General features: G+C 40.7%; 1 protein-coding gene across 3 annotated transcripts in view; it reads left to right on the top strand.

Moving 5' to 3' along the window:
- TTC17 (tetratricopeptide repeat domain 17) overlaps window positions 1–25,769 on the top strand; it is a 150,517-nt gene that overhangs the window by 32,168 nt on the left and 92,580 nt on the right. For all 3 annotated transcript variants that reach the window (XM_062196281.1, XM_062196280.1, XM_062196282.1), the window contains exons 3-15: window positions 2,368–2,537; window positions 3,011–3,122; window positions 3,331–3,462; window positions 10,593–10,702; window positions 10,914–11,058; window positions 11,471–11,610; window positions 13,102–13,262; window positions 15,880–15,992; window positions 18,212–18,358; window positions 20,015–20,130; window positions 20,286–20,451; window positions 21,994–22,071; window positions 22,210–22,434. In XM_062196281.1, the coding sequence (XP_062052265.1) occupies window positions 2,368–2,537; window positions 3,011–3,122; window positions 3,331–3,462; window positions 10,593–10,702; window positions 10,914–11,058; window positions 11,471–11,610; window positions 13,102–13,262; window positions 15,880–15,992; window positions 18,212–18,358; window positions 20,015–20,130; window positions 20,286–20,451; window positions 21,994–22,071; window positions 22,210–22,434 (1,815 nt within the window). The remainder of the gene's footprint in view (window positions 1–2,367; window positions 2,538–3,010; window positions 3,123–3,330; window positions 3,463–10,592; window positions 10,703–10,913; window positions 11,059–11,470; window positions 11,611–13,101; window positions 13,263–15,879; window positions 15,993–18,211; window positions 18,359–20,014; window positions 20,131–20,285; window positions 20,452–21,993; window positions 22,072–22,209; window positions 22,435–25,769) is intronic.

Below are 25,769 nucleotides of genomic sequence, written 5' to 3'. Positions count from 1 at the left end.
TCCCGGTCGGGGTGCCGGATTCTGACCTGGTTGCTCCTCTTCCAGTCCAGCTCTCTGCTGTGGCCCGGGAGGACAGTGGAGGATGGCCCAAGTGCTTGGGCCCTTCACCCTCGTGGGAGACCAGGAGGAAGCACCTGGCTCCTGGCTTCGGATCGGCGCAGTGCACCAGTCGTAGCGGCCATTTGGGAGTGAACCAACAGAAGGAAAACCTTTCTCTCTCTCTCTCTCTCTCTCTCTCTCTCTCACTGTCTAACTCTGCCTATCAAAAAAAAAAAAATTAGGAAATTTGAAAATTAGAAACCTGTAAGCTGATGTGATATATCATTTATGTAAAGTTTTGAAACTGGGAAAGCAATGTTATGTTAATTTTAGATTCATGTATAATAATGAAAGTAATATTTTAAGGGAGTAAGGTGTTACAGTAACATTTTTAGAAATATGCATGGAAATGATTCCTAAAACAAATTCAGGGTAGTGGTGACTTTCTGAAGGGAGAGAAGAATTTTTTTTTTTTTAAAGATTTATTTATTTATTTGAAAGTCAGAGTTACACAGAGAGAGAGGAGAGGCAGAGGTCTTCCATTCGTTGGTTCACTCCCCAAATGACCACAATGGCCAGAGCTGCACCGATCCAAAGCCAGGAGCTTCTTCCCAGTCTCCCACATAGGTGCAGGGGCCTAAAGACTTGGGCCATCATCTGTTGTATTCCCAGGCCATAGCAGAGAGCTGGATCAGAAGTGGAGCAGCCAGGTCTTGAACCAGTGCCCATATGGGATGCCTGCACTTCAGGCCAGGGCGCTAACCTGCTACGCCACAGGCGCCAGCTCCAAGGGAGAGAAGAATGTAAAAGCCAGTAAACAGAAGCTTCAATTGTTTTTGTCCTTGTATTAAAAAAAAAGTCTGAACCAAGTATTGTAAAATATAGCATATGAGAGATATAGATAATAGGAACATGAATATTTATATTATTCCTCTGTATTTCACGTGTGTCAGAAATTCACCTGGAACACCCAAGTACAGTAGTAACGTGCTGTGTACCTGAAAGGACTGAAACAACCTGATGGATTTGGACAATTCCAGGACGTTTTCTATTTTGTTTTAAAATACTTTTATTTTATTATTTATTTATTTATTTTATTTATTTGAAAGTCAGAGTTACAGAGAGAGGTAGAGACAAGAGAAAGAGGTCTTCCATCCACTGGTTCACTACCCAGGTGACCGCAATGGCCGGAGCTACACTGATCCAAAGCCAGGAGCCGGGAGCTTCTTCTGGGTCTCCCACGCAGGTGCAGGGACCCAAGGACTTGGGCCATCCTCCACTGCTTTCCCAACTCATAACAGAAAGCTAGATCGGAAGAGGAGCAGCCAGGACTAGAACCAGCGCCCATATGGGATGCTGGCGCTTTAGGTGAGGGCTTTAACCCACTGCGCTACCGTGCCAGCCCCTCGTTTTAAAATATTTTTAAAAAGTATTTCTTTGGAAGAGAAACCCCCTATTTGTTACTGTTTCTTTCTTTCTTTCTTTCTTTTTTTTAAGAATTATTTTATTTATTTGAAATACAGAGGTGCAGAGCGAGGCCTTCCATTCTGCTGGTTCACTCCCCAAATGACTGCAATGGCCAGAGCTGAGCTGATCCAAAGGAGCTTTTTCCAGGTCTCCCAGGCGGGTGCAGGGGCCCAAGGACTTGGGCAATCTTCTGCTGCTTTTCCAGGCCATAGCAGAAAGCTGGATGGGAAGTGGAGCAGCCAGGACATGAACCGGCATCCATATGAGATGCCGGCACTGCAGGCTAGGGCTTTAACCCACTGTGCCACAGCATCGGCCCCTCTGTTACTGTTCTTTGGAATAGAAATCCCCTATCTGAGCCAGTCTGAAGCCAGATATCAGGAACTCAGTCCATGTCTCCCATATGGGTGTCAGGGACCCAACTACTTGAGCCATTATATGCGGACTCCCATGGTGCACATTATCATGAAACTGCAGTTGGGAGAGGTGCTGGGACTCAATCCTAAGCACTCTGAGATGAGATGTGGCATCCCAAGAAGCATCTTAACTGCCCTTCCCTGGGGTGTCTTAATTGCACAGTCATTCTGTGCCTGAGAAGTCAAGTTTGTAGGCAGACTTTAAACATAGTCAGAAATCCTATTACAACTGTACCTGTATGCTGATATTCCAGGTACTGTGTTTTGTTACTTTCTGTGGGTGAACACCTTTGTAGAGAACCTTCAGAACATTTTCAGAGTCCTTGTGTTCCTTCATAGAGGATTCTCTGACTTCTTCAGCGGTCATAAAATTCTCCTTTCACTTCACTCGTACTTGGCCTGAAGTATTTCAAGAGGCATCTTGTCCTTATTTTTTTCTCAACAGAAGCAATTAGTTGCTCAAAAAATTCACATAGAAGAGAATGAGGACAGAGACACGGGACTGGAACAGAGACATAACAAAGAAGATCCAGACTGCATCAAAGCCAAGGTGCCCCTCGGGGACCTGGATCTGTACGATGGCACATACGTAACGTTAGAGAGCAAAGACATCAGGTAAAGAGTCTCACTTTCCACTAGGAGGTGCTTCTCTGAAACAGGCCTTTCTGAAGTCAGTGGGAAATAATCTGTCATCAGATCTTCAACCATGTATGCTGATTGGAATTTGAAAGCTTAAAATACATGAGCATACTTAATACCACAGTATAAAATTGAACAATTGATACTTTAAAAAATGACCAAGAAACGTGGAAAAAAATGTTTCTCAGAGGTGGTCAAATAAGTACAACTTAAAACATATAGATGGTTTTCATCCACCAAACTGTGCTCTCTAATTCTTGACTTCTTCTCTATAATTTGAATTTCCAAAATATTGACTCCTCATTGCAGCTATGTGAAAAGGTATGTATGTTGACCAACCCTAGTTATAAAATGGAGATTCTATAAGAATATGGGGAATATTGACATTTCCTAAGGCACTGTGTAGCCTCACCTTGCATTCTTCACTGCTCCTTGCTTCTTGATTTTAGCCCTGAAGATTATATAGACACAGAATCTCCTGTCCCTCCAGACCCTGAGCAACCTGATTGTACTAAAATCCTCGAACTTCCTTATAGTATACATGCTTTTCAACACTTACGGGTGAGTAGAGAACTTGAGGGTTTTTTTCTTTTTTCTTTCATTTGGTCTCTTGTTTATGAAAACTGTTTTTCTTCTCTGCTTCAAAACAGCCTTACAATGTCACAGACATAAAAATGCCTTCAAAATAAATGTTTCAAGACCCAAAATTACTTGTGGTCTTTCACTATTTTTTTTTTTTTTTCAGTTTTTTTTTTCTTCTTCCTTTTAGGGTGTACAAGAAAGAGTTAATCTTTCTGCACCTCTGTTGCCTAAAGACGATCCTGTCTTCACATATTTATCTAAGCGATTGGGAAGGAATATAGATGACATTGGTCACCTCATTCATGAAGGTTTACAGAAGGTGAGTCATCAGTGGCTTAAAGAACCAAGAGGCCATATAAGCAGAAAATAATTTCCTCTCAGAAACACCTGCCTAATTCTAGAGTATGATTCAAAATTATGATTACATTGCTATAAACAATATAATTCAGTGCTAGAGAGAAACACAGATAGATAATCTCCTTTGCCAAGGAAAGAGGTTTGAAAGTTTTGTTTGAACTAACTAATGAAAAAACAAATTATAAACTGATAAAAGCAACAAGGCTTATAGGCTAGATTATATATGTTGAGTGTAGAACAAGAGTTAGCATTTTAGTGTCTTTGATATATCTACACATAATACAAATTTCACTGTTCTCTGAACCAAAAAAATTACCAATAGCAATAAAATCTTCTATAATTTTCTTTTAAGGAAACATCTACTTTAAAAAGATGAAATAGGGAATTCTGTAACAGGACCCAAGAATTTAAATATATCATTCAGGATAACATGGGAATTTAGAAAATGGTTTTTGCTCTTCTGTGTGCATAAGGAGTTTCATAAAATGCAGGTTAGTTTCTAAACAGTACTAATTATAGTGATATTAAATAAAATGCCTAATTACATCAATATATAGTTTATCCATATACATAACTCTGTATATCAAGAGAGGAATTTTTGAATAAGAGTAAGAAAGTAGTTTGACTTTCAAAAGTATTTTATGATGATTTTTGTAGCTAAGTTTTCATCTTCATCTTGTTTTTCCAAAGGTAATATAAAACATTTACATTCCCAGAACTTGGTGAATAATAAGGGAAAACTGTCCCAAGATTGTACAGTATCCTGCAGAGGATGGTTAGTTGAGAGTAGATCATAGTGGTAAGTGTTCTATAGAAAATTAAAACAGAGTGCTACTGGTGGCTACTTTAGATTGAGCGATTGGGGTTATCCTCTCTGGAAAGGTGAAATTGAACCCGACGTCTGAATAACAAGGAAGAACCAAGCCACAAAGATCAGACAAGTGTGTTCTGAGCCAGGGAAGTCCCTGTTGCCTGAATGAACTTGAGTCACATCTTAATCTGTCTAGGCTGTTAACAAAATACCACTCTAAGTCAGTTCTACTTTACAACATTTTTGACACCAGGTATGTGAGGTTTCTTTCTTCACACCAACCAATTCTCCAGCTCCCCAGACACCAACTGGGTGCCCTACAATTCAGTTCTCTTCTAACACCGGCATTAGTACATATCCCACAGGATAGGAATTCAGTCTCACACAATGGCCCCACTTCCAATGCCAGTTGCAAAGTCAAGGCCATCTATACTTCTGACCAACCAGCCATAAAGTCGGAGCAGTTCCCGTGACCTGCTCCTTAGGTTTAATCATTGTTTTTTGTTTTTTGTTTTGTTTTGTTTTGTTTTGACAGGCAGAGTGGACAGTGAGAGAGAGACAGAGAGAAAGGTCTTCCTTTTGCCGTTGGTTCACCCTCCAATGGCCGCCGCGGTAGGCGCGCTGCGGCCGGCGCACCACACTGATCCGATGGCAGGAGCCAGGTGCTTCTCCTGGTCTCCCATGCGGGTGCAGGGCCCAAGCACTTGGGCCATCCTCCACTGCACTCCCTGGCCACAGCAGAGAGCTGGCCTGGAAGAGGGGCAACCGGGACAGGATCGGTGCCCCGACCGGGACTAGAACCTGGTGTGCCGGCGCCGCAAGGCGGAGGATTAGAGGTTTAATCATTGTTAGAACAGCTCATAGAACTCAGGAAAGCACTATACTTACTGTTATCAGTTTATAATGAAAGGTACAGTTCAGGAGCAGTTGAAGGCGAGAGATGCACAGGTCGTCCCTCTCCTCCCCAGGCACATCGCTTCCCAGCACCTGGCTGAGTTTTCCAGTTTGGAAACTCCCCAGACTCTGTCAGAGAGGGGGCTTAATGCAGATTCCACCACCTGGAATCACTGGCCATTAGTGATTAGTTCAGTCTCCACCCTACTCTGCTCCCCAGAGGGGGAAAGTTCCAACCCTATAATCATGGCTTGGTTATTCTGGAACCAGCATCTATCCTAAAGCTGTCTGGGTGCCCCCAGTCTCTAGTCTTCTCATGAACATACAAAAGTACTCATCACTCTTCTGATTCTATGGGTTTTAGGAGCTGTGTGCAGGAACCTGGGAGAAAAGCCAAATATGTATTTATCCAACCCACAGATTGGGTGGCTTGAAGGACATAAATATGTTTACCACAATTATGGAGGATGGGAAGTCTAAGATCTAGGCACTCATAATTTAGTTCCTGGTGAGGACCCTCTTCGTGGCTTGTAGACAGCTGGCCGACTTCACTCTATGGGCTCACATGGCTTATTCTGTATGCACACATTGAAGAGCAAATGAGAGATGCTTTTGCTGCTGCTGCTGCTGCTGCTCCTGCTCCTTATAAGGTCAACCTTTATGTCCTCTTCACAGATCCATGTGTACTTTGGATTTGGGGGTACACAGACCTTCAGTCCATAACTTGTGGCTTGTAATCAGATTCAGTCTAGTGTAAGTGGAGCCTGATGAGGAAGAGGAAAGATGGTAAGGAATGTAGCTAGAGAAATAGGACAGAGCCAGGTCATTGCAGGGCTCTGAAAGTCACGGTAAAAAGACTTGGGATTCTGTCCTAGGTGGACTGAGCAGAGGAGTGATGTAATTCAGTCAATGTTTTAAAAAGCTCACTGTGATCACTGTATTGAGAAGTGACTGAAGGGGGCCACAGCTGGAAATGGACCAGTTAGAAGGGAGAGATGAACACAGTTTGCACTACTGATACTTGACAGTGGAAACAGAGGGACTATTTCAGAATGTGTTTACAAATTGAGAAACTGATGACTTAGATGTAGGGAATGAGAGCAAAACACAAACCAGGGACAACTCCCAAACTTTGAATTTGGGCAGCTTGAAAGAGCAGCAGGTTTGGGGTGGGAGAGGAGAAAAGAGAGCTCTGTTTTGGCCATGTTAATTGGAAATATCTATTATATGAGTCAGGAACTCCAGGGGATGAGGCTTGGGTGCGTGATAGAGAATAGTTGTTAAGTAGGGATTGTCAGAAGCCATGGGGCAGGATAAAGGCATGTGGGAGAAGGTAAAGTTTGGGAAGAAGTCAGTCTAAATCCTGCAGTCCTGTATATACCTATCAAATGGGGGCAGGTGCCACCAGAAGAGAGGGGGAAAAGTGTCCTAAAGAGTGCAGTACCCCAGGAGCCAAGGAAAAAAGTGTGTTCAGGGGAAAGAATAAGTAATAATAACTTCAGAGTATTATAGATTTGGGGGAGATTTTATGAGAAATTTCACAGAAAGATTTTTCTTTGAATATATATTTTTGGGAGCCAGCATTTGTCATAGCAGTTAGGATCCCTGCTGGGATGCACACACCACACATCAGCGTGCCTGGCATCAAGTCCCAGCTGTTTCTGATTCCAGCCACCTGCTAATGTGCCTGCTAGGAGGCAGCAGATAATGGCCCATGTACTCGAATCCTCGTCATTGACTTGAGAGTCATGGATTGAGTTCCAAGCTCCTGCTTCAGCTTGGCCCAGGCCTGAGAGTTACAGGCATTTGAGGAATGAACCATCACATGAAAGATCTTTCTCTGTCTCTGGCTGTGTCTCTGTCTTTCACATAAAATGAAAATAAATATAAATGTTCCTCCTCTTAGCCCTAATATGCTATAATATGTAGACTATTCTGCTTACCATAACCTTCATATCAAATTTTTAACTGAACTTCTTGTTCTAATTCACAACATAGTCTGAAAATAAGAGAAAATAAAACATTTGTTGATTTGGAAAAAAAGCTTTCTTTGGGGCAGGCGCTGTGGCGTAGTGGGTAAAGCCGCCACCTGTGGTGCCAGCATCACATATGGGCGCCAGTTCAAGACCTGGCTGCTCCACTTCCGATCCAGCTCTCTGCTATGGCCTGGGAAAGCAGTAGAAGATGGCCCAAGTCCTTGGGCCCCTGCACCCACGTGGGAGATATGGAAGAGGCTCCTCGATCCAGGCTTTAGATCGGCACAACTCCAGCCATTGCAGCCATCTGGGAAGTGAACCAGCAGATGGAAGACCTCTCTCTCTCTGCCTCTTCTTCTCTGTAACTCTGCCTTTCAAGCAAATAAATAAAACCTTTAAAAAAATAGATAAAAGTTTCTCAAAAAGCTATCAAAAAGAAGACTGAAACTTTAGTCCCAAGTCATGTAAGAAGGTGCTATCCCTTGACCACCTTCAAGTAGTCAAGAGTTTATAGCTGATCTGCTTATTGTGCTAAAATCTTTAATTGCATCACACAGTCATGCTTTCTTTGAAGATCGAATACTCAAGGATGAATAATACAAGATGTACTTAATATTTTAATCCTTAAAACAATGATTTTTAAAATGACTGTTTTATAAAACATAAACTGTTCTAATTCAGTTTAGCTTTTTTTTTTGAAAGATTTATTTATTTGAAAGGTGGAGTTACAAAGAGAGGAGGAGAGACAGAGAGAGAGAGAGAGAGAAGTCTTTCATCCATGGGTTCACTCCCCAATGGCTGCAACATCCAGGGCTGGGCCAGGCCGAACCCAGAAGCCCAGAGCCAAGAGCTTCCTCCGGGTCTCCCACATGGGTGCAGGAGCCCAAGTACTTGGGCCATCTTCCAGTGCTTTCCCAGGCACGTTAGCTGGGTGCTGGATCAGAAATGGAGCAGCTGATTCTTGAGCCAGAGCACATATGGGATGCCGGGGTCACAGGCGGAGGCTGAACCCACTATGACACAATACCGGCACCTCGATTTAGCTATTTTTAAAATAAAATAATTGGTTGTGGGCTGGCGCCGCGGCTCAATAGGCTAATCCTCTGCCTTGCGGCGCCAGCACACCAGGTTCTAGTCCCGGTTGGGGCACCGATCCTGTCCTGGTTGCCCCTCTTCCAGGCCAGCTCTCTGCTGTGGCCAGGGAGTGCAGTGGAGGATGGCCCAAGTGCTTGAGCCCTGCACCCCGTAGAAGACCAGGAGAAGCACCTGGCTCCTGCCTTCGGATCAGCACGGTGCGCCGGCAGCAGCGCGCCTACCGCGGCGGCCATTGGAGGGTGAACCAATGGCAAAAAGGAAGACCTTTCTCTCTATCCTCTATCTCTCTCTCTCACTGTCCACTCTGCCTGTCAAAAAAATAATAATAAAATAAAATAATTGGTTGCAAAAAAAATAAGACTTTATAGAAATCTGTAAAAGATGGCTGGCGCCGTGGCTTAACAGGCTAATCCTCCGCCTTGCGGCACCGGCGCACCGGGTTCTAGTCCCGGTTGGGGCGCCAGATTCTATCCCGGTTGCCCCTCTTCCAGGCCAGCTCTCTGCTATAGCCCGGGAAGGCAGTGGAGGATGGCCCAAGTGCTTGGGCCCTGCACCCGCATGGGAGACCAGCAGAAGCACCTGGCTCCTGGCTTCGGATCAGCGCAATGCGCCGGCCACAGTGGCCATTGGAGGGTGAACCAATTGCAAAAAGGAAGACCTTTCTCTCTGTCTCTCTCTCTCACTTTCCACTCTGCCTGTCAAAAAAAAAAAAAAAACTTAAAAAAAAAAAAAAAGAAATCTGTAAAAGATAAGGTAAAGTTATAACTTGAAAACAGGTTTGTATATTCCTTTGGATTTTTATTTTTACACATCTTTATAGTGAAACCTTAATTATACTTATCAAGCACACTGTGAATAATGGTGTTGTAGGAGTCAAGGGGGTAATCTCATTTTAAGGTGTTTTTACATATGTGGTGTCAGATTGTCCCCTGAAAACTGTAGTGACTTAGTGTTTCTACAGTCAATTTATAAAGTTGAACAGTGTGTATTCTTTTTAATATTTTAATAGCTGCCAGTTTGTAAAAGGAAAGCTTCTTGTCTCTTTTTTGTGAATTTATGCATTTCACATGCTTATTAGTTTTTTTATATCTTTGAATTGCTGTTCATGGTTTTTGGCCATTTCTCTTTTTAAGAAATATTTTTCATGTTTAGGTTTAGATTTTTTTTTCTTTTTTCTTTTCTTTTTTTTTTTTTTTTTCGGACAGGCAGAGTGGATAGTGAGAGAGAGAAACAGAGAGAAAGGTCTTCCTTTTTGCCGTTGGTTCACCCTCCAATGGCCGCTGCGGCCGGCGCATCTCGCTGATCCGAAGCCAGGAGCCAGGTGCTTCTCCTGGTCTCCCATGCGGGTGCAGGGCCCAAGCACTTGGGCCATCCTCCACTGCCTTCCCGGGCCATAGCAGAGAGCTGGCCTGGAAGAGGGGCAACCGGGATAGAATCCGGCGCCCTAACCGGGACTAGAACCCGGTGTGCCAGCGCCGCAAGGCGGAGGATCAGCCTGTTAAGCCACGGCACCGGCCTAGGTTTAGATTTTTTATAAGCTCTTTATATATTAAAGATACAAATAGTAAGCCTTGACTATCATATAAACTGCCAGTATTTTCCCCAGTTTATAATTTTTTTCCCCAGCAAAAGTTTAAAGCTTTATATGGGTTTCAGCTTACTTACATTGAGTTTTAACATGGCCCACTTTTGCAATTCAGTATATGTTAGAAGACAGAAAGTCCTAATCACAAAAACAGCAGGTCCATCTGAACTTTTCTTTGACTATATAATACATGTAATTACTATATTCTAAAGATTTAATTTTTAACAGCTTGAAGGTATGCTTTCAATTCTAAACACATGAGAAAAATGAAAAAAATGCATATTTTACAGAAGTAATCCTTTCGTTGCCTTAAGTTTGTACCTTCACTCAAATATTACATAAAGAAAAAAACCTTATAAAAAGTGTCAGGAATGTTGTGTTGGAGCCCCTGGCATTTCTCAGTATGTCAGCTCTAAACTTTCAAAGTCCTGAATAGGGCCCAGGAAGTTATGTTGTGGCCTCCTGGTGGGCTTTTGAGCTTGGTTTCCACCTTGGAATGACAGCCTGGACGTGTGTCATCTCTGTGTGAGGATTACACTTAATGCACTTGCCCAGCTGATGGCTGGGGGACTCTTTTGACAGATGTGGTGCATCTGGACTTGGTCTTTCGCATTGTTATTACAGCTAGTCTTGATCTTCCTTATCTTGAGTTTCAGAAGAGCCAGAGTATTAGTGGTGCTCATTTTGAACATTGTTGTGTTTGATAATCACTTTATTTGTTTAATCTCTAGAATTCTTCCTCTTGGGTACTGTATAATATGGCTTCATTTTACTGGCGAATAAAGAATGAGCCGTATCAGGTAGTGGAATGCGCCATGCGAGCACTTCACTTCTCCTCCAGGTAAGAGTTTTCTTCTAGACCTCCTGATTTTCCTCGTAACTCAGGACTGTTAAAGAAAGGACACACAAGAAGGCATTGGTTTTCTCTACCTGAAAGCATATTCAGTTAATTTCCCAAGCACGATAATTTTGTCGCCTTTCCTTGTCAATTAGTTACACATACAGGGAGCACGTGCTTCTCCCCTGACGTCTTCTCACGTCTCTGCTCTTAGGCACAATAAAGACATCGCCCTGGTCAACTTGGCGAACGTTCTGCACAGAGCACACTTCTCTGCTGACGCTGCCGTCGTGGTCCACGCAGCCCTGGTTGACAGTGACTTCTTCACCAGCTATTACACTTTGGGGAATATATATGCAGTAAATACTACTTTTTGTTTCATGAGTCGTACCAGTTGCTACTTTTCTTTCTTTTTATTTTTTCCTTAGTAGAATGTTACCTTTTTTAATGAAGAAATTAGGGGGAAGAAAAGAAATCTCAGCACAATAATATATCACAGTTGTTCTAGCCTCTTGACAACAAAGGAAAATAATTAAATTGATTGGATGTATAGGATACATCCCTTAAGGATAGCAAACCCTTCTAACTAAATCATCCTATGCTATGCCTTCATCCTGTGGGGATTTGGCTAATCCAAATAATGTTCACTGTGAGATACAGGTGTGAATTCATAAATCGCTAGGGGTTTTGGAGCTGTGCAACTGGGCCATGGCTAATGTTTCTTCCCCTGTGTGTGTGTGCATATGTGTGTGTTTGTTTTTGTCTCTTCAGATGCTTGGGGAGTATAACCACTCAGTGCTCTGTTATGACCATGCTTTGCAGGCCAAACCTGGGTTTGAGCAGGCTATAAAGAGAAAGCATGCTGTCCTGTGTCAGCAAAAACTGGAACAGAAATTGGAGGCTCAACATAGGTAACTGGTAGAAAAAATTTCTCTGAAGTACTGGCACCCTAAAACCTTAGGTTAGGTCTGTGGAGGGTGGTATCAATCTTAATTACATCATTAGAATTAAGAAAGAAACCTCTCCACTTGGCTGAGTCCTGTCCCCTTTCTGCAGATTCAGGTGGTTTCGCACAATGCAGTGCTTGTGTAGAGAAGTCTCTTTAATGGCAGGGATGCCACAGTCTAGAGGATGTTTGTGATAAAAGCTGTCGTTTACGTCTTCACAGTTTTGACCTTTGTTGATTTCTGTGAAACTGGATGGGGTTGGAAGGCTGAAAGATACTTACTCTGTGATTTTCATTTTTATTTTCATAGTAAAAACCACATGTATATGTAATAGTTGCTATTCTTCCCATTTGGTTCCTATGATTGGGCTGCTGTTATATTAGTCACATGGCACTGATAAATTTCGCCAACATTTTAATCAGATTTGTGTGTTAAATTGCACAATAATAGAATTTTGTTGTACTTGGTCTTTGCAATATACTTTATAAAATACCTGATCCCATAAGTATTAGGCCCAGTTAAGGAACTTCACATAACTCAGAAGTGAATTGCTCATATCTCCAAATAGAGTCTGCTTTAGTTATTAGAGAATTAAATGTAGACGTAGACTCATTGAACTTTTGTATTTGCCTATTTTTCAACCTATTAAAGCATAATATAGAAAAAAGAAAGAGTGACAGCTTGCTTCTTTATGACTAGTTTCTGTTATACCTGATCAGAACTTGCCCTGGCTGAATGTCCAATATTATGTTCTAAGGATTGAACTAATGCCCTCTTAGACAATTTGGGTAACTCCTAAGATTCCTATATGTTATGGTGTAATAGCTAATAAGACAAACTGAGTGTTCTGTTATTACCTATGTAATAGGTATTAAGGCTGCCTCACTAAATGTGTTGAGGCAGCTGATTTATTAGAATCGGGTGACAAAAAAATATTCCTTTCCAAGCAAAGGTTCTTTGGTTTTTCCCATCTTATAAACCAAGGAGCTAGAGTATGAGAGCAAGGTACTGTAGCCCCAAATCTTAACCTTGTCCTAAGGCGGAATCAAAGGAAAAGCTGAAGAGGAGGAAGGATTCCAGAAAGGCATTGAGTATCAGTGGAAACACCACACATTTTGTTGAGGGAAGTAAACATGTTCAATAGGAAAAGACTTAAAGGATTTTGTGATATACTGTTTATGGCACTCGAAGAGCCCAACATACCATTTGATGTCAAGATAATGTATATTTAAGAGAAGAATTTTACATTCATCGAAATTTTTACCCTCAGGTGCAATAAAAGAATGGCATTTGTTTAATCATGTTATTCTTAAGCTTGTAGTCCAGGACTGAATGTTAAGTAAACAGGAAAAACCTAGCAGTTATTTCTGAGAACCACAAAAATTATGGATTTAAGTGACTTTAAAAAAATTCACGTTTTTAAAGCTCTTTTTCCTGATATTAAAAAATGTTAAGATCCCTCCAGAGAACACTAAATGAGTTGAAAGAGTATCAAAAGCAGCATGACCACTACCTGAGACAGCAGGAAATCCTAGAAAAACACAAGCTGATTCAGGAGGAGCAAATTCTAAGAAATATCATCCATGAGACTCAGATGGCAAAAGAGGCACAACTAGGTAAGTTGTGACTCCAAGTCATTGAAAACAAGTTAGGAACTTCACCCTGGCATGCTTTACTTCCAGAGCTTCTGGGTAGCCTTAACGTAATACACGGTTGTGTTTAGGACTTCCCTTGATCTTATTTTTTTGTTTTAAGATTTTTATTTATTTATTTGAGAGGCAGAGTTACAGAAATAGAGACAGAGAGAGAGAGAGAGAAAGGTCTTCCTTTCACTGGTTCACTCCCCAAACGGCCCGAGCTGAACTGATCTGAAGCCAGGAGCAAGGAGCTTCTTCCAGGTCTTCCATGTGGGTGCCAGGGCCCAGACACTTCAGCCATCTTCTGCTGCTTTCCCAGGCCATGGCAGAGAGCTGGATCGGAAGAGGAGCAGCCAGGACTGCAATTGGCACCCATATGGAGATGCAGGAGCTTAGCCTACTACACCACAGCGCTGGGCCCCCTTCCCTTGATCTTAAAAAAAAAAGATTTACTTATTTATTTGAAAGTCAGAGTTAGAGAGAGAGAGAGAGAGAGAGAGGTCTTCATCCACTGGTTCACTCCCCAATTGGCCACAACAGGCGGAGCTGCACCGATCCAAAGCCAGGAGCCAAGAGCTTCCTCTGGGTCTCCCACATGGGTGCAGGGGCCCAAGGACTTGGGCCATTTTTCACTGCTTTCCCAGGCCATAGCTGAGAGCTGTATTGGAAGTGGAAAAGCTAGGACTCGAACCTGAGCCCATGTAGGATGCCAACACTGCAGGCAGCAGCTTCACCCACCATGCCACGGTGCCAGCCCCTCCCTTGTTCTAAAAATCAGGATTCATTACAGAGGGTATACCAGAAGCCCTGAGGAGCTGGTTTGATTCCCTTTGCTTTTTAAATTCCCATTTGAAATAAAAACCAGACCCTGTACAGCCTAGGAGTCACCCCAGGTGTTTGTCCTCTGTGCCCTGCATTAGTGTTTCTCCAGCTTCACTGTGCACGTGAGTGTCCTGGAGATCTTGGGAAAATGAGGGATCTGATTCTGTAGGTCTTGTGGGGAGGGCCGGAGAGTCCGCCTTCCTAACCAGCTTCCAGGTGGTGCCTCTGCTGCTGGTCTGAACACTACATTGTGGGGAACAAAGCTTCACACCACACAGGCACAAGCCAGACATAGTAGAAACAACATGCCCATGCTTTTTGACTGACACTGGCAATATGGCTAAACATCTTTTCTTTTTTGAAGTCTTACTCCCTTAAAAACAAACTGTTTGGCATAGGCGTTTGGCACAGCGGTTAAGGCATGCTTGGGATACTTGTATCCCGTGCTGGAGTGCTTAGGTCTGAATCCCAGGTCTGTTTCCAATTCCAGCTTCCTGTTAATGTACACCCTGAGCAGCATGTCATGGCCCACGTGCTTGGGTTCCTACTGTCCACATGGGAAACACAGAAGGAGCTTCAGACTTTGACCTGCCAGCCCCAGCTGTTGCAGGCATTTGCTGGGTGAACCAGTGGATGAAAGATTTCTCTGTTTATCTGTTTCTCTGTCTCTCTGCCTTTCAAATAAATTTGAAATAAATTTTTAAATAACAAATAGTATTTTAAAACTGAAATTGTAGATATGTCTTAATCAGGAATTATTTTTGTCTTCTTTTTTAAAAAAAGATTTATTTGTTTTGAAAGGCTGAGTTACAGAGAGGGAGAGATGGGGATGAGGGAGAGAAGGAGACTTTCTGTCCTTTGGTTCACTCCCCAGTGGCCACAGCAGCCAGGGCTGGGCTATCTTCTGCTGCAACTTGAACCAGCACCTATATGGGATGCTGGCAGTGGCATAACCGGTATGCATACTGCCAGCCCCAGTGAGTAGGAATTCTTAACCTGAGTCAATGGGTTAGTTCAGAGAGTTCTGAAATCTTGTCCAACATTATTTGTAGAATACACATATGTGCAGTTCTGGCGAGGAGGAAGAAGGTGTATAGCCATTATTATTTGTGACCTAAAAAGAGAACCACTGATCTAAGGGAACTGGGGTTGCCAGGAGACCATTGAATTTGGTTATATCCAGGATGTTTCAATTCCAATTAAACCTCAAGAGAGCAGATCTGACAGGTTGCCATCAGAGAATAAATTAATAGAATTCCCTAAATTACAGCCTTCTCCCTTAAATAATATATTGGTCTGGGAAACCTCTTAACCTTGAACTTTAGTTTTGACCATTTACAGTCCGTTTTAGAATCCCCCTAATAAGTTTTCTTTGCTATTTTGAGTATAAAGAGTATGTTCAGTCCTTGGAATTATCCACTGTTGAAACTCTACTGAAATGTAAGTTGAGTTCTCTTATGTAAATTTGAAACAGAATTATGAGCTCTATAAAGGAAATTCCAGAGAGGTGGCCACAGTCTCTTAGAAGTCTCCCGTACTGTCAATAAAATTTGTAATCATAGAATGTACTTGCTAGTCAGGCAGCTTTGTTTTATATGTAGAAACTTGGACTTCTTAGAATGATTCAATTTACCATTAGTGATTGTTTCCCTATGTAAATAACTCAACTACGCTCTGAAGGATACAAGATGGAAACTAAATGACTTAAGCTAAGAAAAGCTGTTGGTGTTGCTGATCTTTCTTGTCATTGTTCTGATTTCCTTGGTCATTCCAGGAAACCATCAGATCTGCCGTCTGGTCAATCAGCAGCATAGTTTACATTGCCAGTGGGACCAGCCTGTGCGCTACCATCGTGGAGATATCTTTGAAAATGTGGACTACGTTCAGGTCTTTTTCTTGGTCTCTTGTAGTTCTTACAAACTTTGGCATATCTGAGAGTAATATTGCCTTTCTCCCACCTCGATTCCTTCCTTATTTGATTCCTATAATTTGTGACTATAATTTGTAAGTCTTTATAAGTCTGAGTGTTATGTTTATGAAGTCATATTTTGTTGGGAATACTTACTTACTCCATGGATATCATTCCATTTCCCTAAAGTGCTATCTTTATATGCTTATTTATGAATTTTATTCTTTTCTCCTTTTCCATGGGAGCTAGAATTGGGCTGTTATTACTGTTTGACTCAAAGCCATTGTATCACCATTAACCTTTTAAGATGAAGACCTACTTAAAATGTGAAAGAGAGCCAATCAGTCCAGTGAGGTTGCCTTGATCAAAATACCAACAAAATGAAAGTCATCAACAGAAAACATTGGTTAAGCTCTATTGCTAGTTAGTTGCTTTCATTTTCATTCTGTCTGTACACACACACACACAGGTACACATAAATACACAAATCCATCCTAACCAGTGTAGTTAAGAAGTAATAGTACGTAAGGGTAACAACACCTAATATGTATGTAACTTGTTGAATAAGTGATACAGGCAGTAAGCACAACCAAAATTCCAAGAATCATAAAAAGGATATTGGATATAAAACATTTATACTATGCTAGAGAACACTCGTCATGTCCCTAATCATAGATAGAAAAGTTTAGAGAGATAAGCAGTCAAGAGGTCAAGAGAGCTTCTGTAGCAGGACAAACCACAGGAAACTAGAAAGTAATCTAAAAAACCCAGACCACTTTGAAAAAGAGTAAGAAACAAAAATTAAGAGGCCATTTAGGAGGGCAGTAGTAATAGGGATGAGCAGCTTCCTGTGATTTTTGTAAACCAGCTCCCAGCATATCCAATGTTTGATTTTCAAGACAAGCAATAAAGGAAGACCAGATTCACACTCTGGATTACAGCTCCCTAACTCCATATATTTTAAAGGGAAAAAAGGAAAATGCTTAGAAGTGAAGTAGATTGAAACTGACTTGACTTTTAGATATCTCAGTGGGCTCAAGATGGATCATTAAGGGACTGCCTTGCACCAGATAGCTTCCAATAGTCTATATTCAGTGGCAAACATTGTGGTGCAGTAAACTAAACTGTCTCTTAGTAAGTCCACATCTCATATCAGAGTGCTGGTTTGAGTCCTGGCTCCCTTGTTTCTCATCCAGCTTCCTGTTAACACATCATGAGAAGCCACAGATGATGGCCCAAGTGCTTGGGCTTCTGGGACCCCTGCCACCCACATAGGAGACCACTTGGGAATTTCTGGCTCCTGACTTCAGCCTGGCCCAGCCCTGACTGTTGTGGGCATTTAGAGAGTGAACCAGTGGATGGAAGAATGAGCAAACTCTCTCTCTCTCATTCTTTCTCTCTACCTCTACATCTACCTCTCTATCTCCATATCTCTCTCTGTCTGCCTTTTAAGTAAGTGAAAATGAATTTAAAAATTCTGTATTCATAAAATTTTATTACCACTATAGAATGTAGAAACCCATTTCTGCTCATAAAGGTCTAGAGCTACAAATCGATCATATTAATTCCATTTTTCCTCATGTCTTTCCTCCCCATCCTTTTCATGGTTCCTTTCCTTATCTAGCCAGTTTTCAGAAATACACAAGAACTATGCTATCTGTGACTCTGCCCCTCAGACACTGGCTATCTTGGTTTGGAGGAAAGCTATGAATTTTTGTGGTCTTTCATTTTGTACTTTTTACTTCTAAAGATTTATTCAGAATCAGTTGCTAGTGTATAATCTCTAACCCTTAAGAAAACTTGTTCTACCCACACCACCCTCAGTTTATGGGGATTATTTTAGTCCAAGCAGGGGAGAAGAATAATGAACCAAATCTCTAAACTATTTCATCGTTAAACCTGAAAGAGATTAAGCGATAAAAAGGAAGTAATGGAACAGGAAAATAATCTAAACAATTGCTTTTCTCATTCTCCAGTGGCAATGTTGATTAGAAGTTGCCAACTTTGTGTTATCTGTGAGAGAATGCTCTTGGTGTGTAGTTCTTAAAATGAAAATGTTGGATTGCTTTATTACTGACCCACTTTCTGATTTCCTACTAATTTTGAATAATCACTAGCTTTTTTGGTTTAAATTAAGTCTTGGCTGTAATTCCTTCTCCACTTGTAATTTGATTGAACTTTTCTTTTCATCTTCTAGTTTGGTGAGGATTCATCAACCTCCAGTATGATGTCTGTGAACTTTGATGTTCAAGCAAATCAGAGTGATGTCAGTGACTCTGTAAAGTCTTCCCCTGTAGCCCATTCTATTCTCTGGATCTGGGGCAGGGACTCTGATGCATATAGGGTAAGTTAATAGAGAACAGTGAGCAAGTTTTCTCAGACAGACAAGATTGCTTAGAGAAGTGGCCCACAACCTCTGTGATTACTATGGCCCTGAACACCATTCATCTTAGTTCAACAAAATTTAGTAACTTTCTGCTCAAGAATGGAAGAGTGAGACCTAGGGTCTGCCTTGACTGCTTTGCAATCAAGTCCGGCAGGTAGACATCCTGGTTTCAATCCAAAGCCTGTACTGTGAGTATAATTACCAACTTTAGCAGGTTTCTAAGTGTAATCCAAGATATGTTTGTGTAATAACATTCTTTCATTGAGCTTCCAGCTATGTACCAGGTTGGGATTAGAAATTTAGTGTATAAACTGCTTGCTCTCCTGGAGCTTATAAGAGTTAAATATGCATTTCTAAGCTAGTTATGAGTAACCATACATTTGCAAATGGAAATACCAAACTGTGAAAGCAGAGTACGTGTGTTTTGTGTTCATCATTAAGTTTTCAGATTTTAAGTATTTATTTTTTTTTTTGGGGGGGGGGTTATTTATTTTTTTTTTGAAGTTTATTTTTTTTTAACTTTTATTTAATGAATATAAATTTCCAAAGTATAGCTTATGGGTTACAATGGCTTCCCCCCTCCCATAACTTCCCTCCCGCCCGCAACCCTCCCCTTTCCCGCTCACTTTCCCCTTCCGTTCATGTAAAGATTCATTTTCAATTCTCTTTATATACAGAAGATCAGTTTAGTATATATTAGGTAAAGATTTCAACATTTTGCCCATATAGCAACATAAAGTGAAAAAACTACCATTGGGTTACTAATTATAGCATTAAATAGCAATGTACAGCACATTAAAGACAGAGATCCTACATAATTTTTTTCAAATTAATTAATTTTCTATGCCATTTCCTTATATTTATTAAAACAAAATTAATATATCCAATTAGATTTAATTCTATATAATATAAATTCTTCAAAAGTTTGGTAGCTTCAGGTCAGGATATAAATTTTGTAAGCATCTGGTACAATTGTTTTTATTTAAAAAATGAACATTTTGCAAATCAAAAAATAATTGTTAAACTTTGTCATTGCCAATAAAAAGATCTTAGTTCAAAGAAAAATGGTTTTTTATGCCAGTTTACTAAGCTTACGTATGCTTTCAGGTACAAGTCACAAACTCAACCTTCTCTTCACTTAAAATAAAAATTTGCCTGTTATTATAGCAAGCCCAGACATAAGATAAATTCTAGATTTGATTAAACTAGTAGCCCATTGATCTCAGGGGTGACCCATTTCAGTCTGCTATCCATAGCATTGGTTTCACCCAAAAACTTTCTTTCTGGTCATAAGATGACAGCATCAATTCGAACAATTTTCTTTTTTGTATCTAGCGTAAGAGACTAAGACTTGCTTTTCTTCTCCATGTGTCTCAGTGGCTCAGCTGATTTAAGCCTGCCAATCCTGAACCAGTCTGTGGGAAAGCCAGTAGAATTACCGAGTTAGACTAATAATCTGCAGTAGAAGGAATATTGTAGACAGTAGCTACATTTACCTTAAAATAGTGCAGTCCTGTTCAGTTACCTAGTATACTTACACTCTTTTAAAAGTTTGTTTACCATGTTGAAATACTGAATCCAAAGAAATTTATGGGAACTTTGCTTCTTTCTTAGGACAAACAGCACATTCTATGGCCTAAAAGAGCAGACTGTGTAGAAAGCTACCCTGGAGTCCCCGTTGGTGGGGAATTGCCAACATATTTTCTGCCTCCGGAAAACAAAGGACTCAGGCAAGTGCTGCTGGATTTGGCAAAGCACCTGATTCTGCATGGTTGTCGTCTGGCGGTTCTTTGAGAGCACCAGCCTTGGACTTGAAAGGTTAAGTCTTATCTTGAAGTCACCCAAACTTTGAAAATATGAATCTTGTTCCTTTTTCTTGTGCCAGGATCCACGAACTCACCAGTGATGATTATTCTTCAGAAGAGGAGGCCCAAACCCCTGACTGTTCCATAACTGACTTCAGAAAAAGCCACACCCTGTCCTACTTAGTCAAAGAATTAGAGGTCCGCATGGATCTGAAAGCCAAAATGCCAGATGACCATGCACGAAAAGTAAGGCTCACTTAGGCTGGTGTTTATTGCCGTCCATTCTGGGTGACTTCGGAAGCCTCTTAGATGGAACAAAAACTTGTTAGAGGGCAGCTTTAAGTTTATAAAACTGCAGGATAGAGTTAAGGAGTTCAGGAGCTGAGAAGTCAGTCTTGCTGCTACAGGAGCTCCAGAAAGTGTTCCTAGGGGCTGTTGTTTACGTAGATCCCCTGAGCTCTACTTATTCTTCTAACTGGAGGGTCACAAAGACGACTAATACAGAAATGCTTACCTAGGGGAGCTTTAGTGGAGGCCAGTCTGACCTCCTCACTTGAGCTTTGCACCCACCAAGCCTCCAGAAACTTGTATGAAAGCTTGAAGTCTCTCTTTCCTTATCAATACTGCTTTGGCTTTATATGAGGTCCTTAGGAGTTTGTATTAATTTGATAACCCTTTTGCAAACATCACGAATAAGTTCTTTTATGCTCTTTTATTTAATGCTTATTACTTATGTATCGCTGGAGAATTCTTATTACTGAACATAGATTACTCTCTTAGATGCCATTTCATAGTCACAAATTAAATAATTTACCTCTTTATGGCAAAAACATAGCATTACAACCACCTTTTTTGAAAGCTTAATTTTAAAACTGTAAGCAGTTAACTACTTAAATTCAACAGGTGTTTTCTGAGGCAGAATTAACATGCCAGGCACTCTTTTGAGTGCTTAAATACAGAGATAAATAGGCCATAATCTAGGACTGGCACTCTGGCGCAACAGATTAAGCCACTGCCTACAGTGCTGGCGTCCCAAATGATTGCTAGTTTGACTCCTGACTGCTCCACTCCCCAATCCCTCACTCTGCTAATGTATCTGGGAAAGCAGCAGAGAATAGCCCAATTTCTTGGGCCCCTGCACCCATGTAAGAGACCCAGATGGAGTTCCTGGTTCCTGGCTTCTGCCTGGCCTAGCCCTGGCTGTTGCGGCCATTTGGAGAGTGAACCAGCAGATAGAATATTTCTTTTCTCTGTCTCGCTGCCTCTCTCCCTCTCTCTATAACTCTGCCTTTCAAAAAAATAAGTAAATAAATCTTTAAAAAGTTAAAAAAAAAAAAGGTCATAATCCCTGCTTTAGAATTTCACACACTTATATAAATGCTGCAAGACCATAAAGTTGATTGATCAGGATTCTGGTGTTTTCCAGCTAGAGAAAATAGCAGATTTGTATTGTATCAACTATAGTATGTTATTGTCTTCTGAATAATTTCTCATTGGGTTCTGGACAATTAGGTTGACTTAATGATTTATGGTAGATTACCTTAAATATGTATGTGTGTAGGTATATGTCTTCTAATTTGTTTTAGTTAATGGAAACTAGTCCCCATATGCAAGAAGGCCAACACCTGTGGGTATGTCAATGCCGTCATCATGTATATATGATTATAAATATCTGTTCAACTTAGCTATTCCTGAGAAGCTTAGGAAGAGCTTTCCCTTAGAGAAATTCTTTGCAGATGTCTTTCCTAATATTTTCAATTGAGTCAATGTTCCTGTTGATGTTTTCAGATCTTGCTTTCCCGTATTAAGAACTATACTATCCCAGAAGAGGAAATTGGGTCTTTCTTATTTCATGCTATTAACAAGGTGAGTCATTTACCTTGGACATCTGATACTCAAATGTTTAGTAATTATAACTAAAAGTTGCAATGTACTTATTAAAGATCTTGTTTAGAATAAATATTTTATTTTTGAGCTAACTGAAATATTTTTGGGAATTTTCAGCCAAATGCTCCAGTCTGGCTCATACTTAATGAAGCTGGACTGTATTGGAGAGCAGTAGGAAACAGCACTTTCGCTATTGCCTGTCTTCAGAGGGCTTTGAATTTAGCTCCTCTTCAGTACCAGGATGTTCCTCTTGTCAACTTGGCCAATCTTTTAATTCACTACGGCCTTCATCTTGATGCCACAAAGCTGCTGCTTCAAGCTTTGGCCATTAATAGCTCAGAGGTGAGATTTTGTGCTGTTTTGTGACTCTGTGTACTGTACAGGATAACGCAAATTCAAAAGTGCAATTTGTGCTTTTCCAGGGAAGGCATAAAAAATGTCATGCTTTGCTTTTCAGAATAGCAATTGGATATTTCAAGACAGGACATAAATATTGTGTTTTGTTTTTACTTTGATGTGTTCTTTTTTTAGTTTAAATGTGTAAAAGTTACAGTTATCCTTTGTTTACAATTTTACATTTAAATAAGAATGACAGGTATAAAAATAAACTGCCACTTTTTTATGTCAGTATGAAACACCCTACGTTTGCTTAATGTACTATTGCTTACAACTTTAGTTTGTATATATCATCCGAGCCAGAGAACAGTTGAAAGGTTGTATTGATGGATAAGCTAAATTGATATTTATGCCCTGAATCTGCCTCATGCAGTCTGTGGAGTTATACCTCTGCTTTGTGGTCATTTACTATAGTTTATGATTTTGAAGATGCCATTTTTTGTTTCATAATTTAGTATCTCTGAAATCAGGATATATGTTTCAATTGCTTTCATATTAGGTTTGGCACAATACAGTAAACATATAGTTAAATTGACTTTGTACCAAGTATCAAAATATTTATGTAATTTATATCCAAAAAAAACCTTTAGAAAAGGTGTGCACATGGCTTAGGTTTGAGATATCCGTGAACTATTATTTTAAGTATGAAAAGAAAATACTGCCTATTATGAGTATCCTTTGAAATATACAAATTCACAACTGCATTTTAGTTGCCCAAAAAATACTTTTTTTAAAGAATCACTTTATGTATTGGAAAAGCAAGTGACAGAGATGGAGAGGCAGAGAGAGAAAGAAGTCTTCCATATACTGGTTCACTCCCAAAATGGGCACAGCAACCTGTGCTGGGGACCAGGTCGATGTCAAGAGCCTGGAACTCCATCTGGGTCTCCCACCTGGGTCACAGGGGTCGGGTAGCTGGGCCATCATCCACTGCTTTCCCAGCTGCATTAGCAGGGAGATGGATCAGAAGCAGAGTAGCTAGGACCTGAACTAGTGCTCTGTTATGGGGTCCTAGTGTCACAGGCAGCAACTTAATCCTCTGCACCACAGTTCCATCTCCAGCCAAAAACGGACTTTAGTATTTATCGAATGCTTAATATGTACCAGGGACTGGTAAGGTGGGACAGAGAGTATGCAGTCATGAATGGCATGGGGTGGGATGAAGTGGCACTGTGCAAGTGGAACGCACTGTACAGCCATGTTCCCTTGATACTTCTCATGGTTCCTTTCTCCTGCCATCCACCAAGGCCATTAAGCAGTCTTCTGCAGGAAAAAAGAGCTCCTTTTAGAGATTGGCTGCTTTCCTGTATTTTTAATTATATTAAAAATGTTGTTTGTTAAATACTATGATACTCCAAAAAGAAAAGAGAGATAAATCAGTGGATCAGAGTGGCTAACTCAAAAATACACCTTCACCAGCACCCCCTCCAACCTGTCAGCATTTGGAAATACTTCCTTATATGCGTGTCTTCCATGCAAATATTACATAGTATTGCAACTCCACTTTACAGGTGATCTTTAAATCTTGTTTTATTTGTATTTATTTATTACTCCATAGTTGTTAAAGGCATCAATTTAAATGGCTATATAAAGGCTCAACAGAAGGTTGAATAGTTATTCTTTTGCTGTTAAAAATTTGCTTGCTGACAGTGCTTAGCTATTGTCTGTAATGCTTTCTGCTTAAGGCCTTTTCTGTGTTAACAGATAATTTTCTTAGGATAGATTGCTAGCAGCATAATTGCTAAGTCATTAACATGGGCTATTTTGATTGCTGTGGTATTAAATGCCTAACAATCCACCCGAAGGTTTGGGCCCATATATATTGCCATGATCATGGTCTAAAAGTACTCATTTTACCTGTATTTTCACCAGAGTTGGACAGTTGAAATAACTGCTAACTTTTCTTCATTGCTTACTGGAGCCAGGTACCGTACTACGCATTGTACATGTAATAACCCATTCAGTCCTCATAAAAACCTCTGACATAGAATCTCCCTTTTGACAGATGAGGATTCTCCAAGAGTCAATGATCAGAGAAAGGAAATGATTTTCAGAAAGTTAGAGAACTTGGATTTATACTCAGGTAGACTGACCACGGAGCTCACAGTCCTCAGCCATGTTACTCTATCTCTAGGTTAGCATTTATGAATTAAGCCTACTTATTTAAAAATGTTACTTCCCTGTTGTAACAAGCTAATTTTGTTAGAGTTTAGTTTTTTGAAATTTTGAATTCTATACAATAAAATCCTTAATTCCATCTGTCATGTTAAAAATATTTTCTGTTTACATTTATATCTAAAAATTACCCGTAAACTTGTCAGTCTTTCCAGTTTTAAATTCTGTTTCTATATTTAAAGTCTCCTTACAAGACATTTGGAAAACATTAATTCTGCTTGTTTGCTTTGGCTGGATCTTTAAGTAGTTGATTCTAAAATGTGTTGTCCTCTAGTTATTTTACAGTTTTAGATTTTATATTTAGGTCTGTGATTCATTTCAAATTAAGCTTTCTTAGTAGTGTGAGGTAGGAATCAGAGTTCATTCATAAACACACACCAGTTGTTCCAGCACCAGGTCTTGAGAAGATGATCCTTTCACCATTGAGTTACCTGTCATCTTTGCTCTGAATACCAAACTCTCCCATCCAACAGCTTATTTGACATCTCAGCTTAACTGTATAGAGGGCACTCAAAAACTAAGGGCTAAAACTACACTCCTTAGCACTATTCCAGATTTGTTCTTCCCAGTTTTCTGCAGTTCAGGAACAGTAAAACTGTCTTTCTAGTAGCTCAGGACAGAACTTAGAGCCATCTTTCATACCTTTCTGAGAGCAAATTCAATTGCCTAGCTAACCTTGCTGATTCTGTTTTCAAAATGTATCCAGAGGGGCCAGCGCTGTGGCACAGTGGGTTACTCCCTGGCCTGAAGCAGTGGCATCCCATATGGGTGCCGTTCTAGTCCTGGCTGCTCCTCTTCTGATCCAGCTCTCTGCTGTGGCCTGGGAAAGCAGAAGATGGTCCACATCCTTGGGCCCCTGCACCCACGTGGGAGACCCAGAAGAAGCTCCTGGCTCTGGCCCTTGCAGCCATTTGGGGAGTGAACCAGCAGATGGAAAACCTTTCTCTCTGTCTTTACCTTTCTCTGTAACTCTTTCAAATAAATAAAATAAATCTTTAGAAAAAATGCTAGTCCTCCGCCTGTGGCACCGGCACCCCCGGTTCTAGTACTAGTTGGGGCACGGGATTCTGTCCTGGTTGCTCTTCTTCCAGTCCAGCTCTCTGCTG

The sequence above is a fragment of the Lepus europaeus genome, chromosome 7 (genome assembly GCF_033115175.1).
Source record: "Lepus europaeus isolate LE1 chromosome 7, mLepTim1.pri, whole genome shotgun sequence".
Classification (NCBI taxonomy): domain Eukaryota; kingdom Metazoa; phylum Chordata; class Mammalia; order Lagomorpha; family Leporidae; genus Lepus; species Lepus europaeus.
The sequence above is the reverse complement of the archived record's forward strand: the minus strand, read 5'-3'. Positions and strand labels throughout refer to the sequence as shown.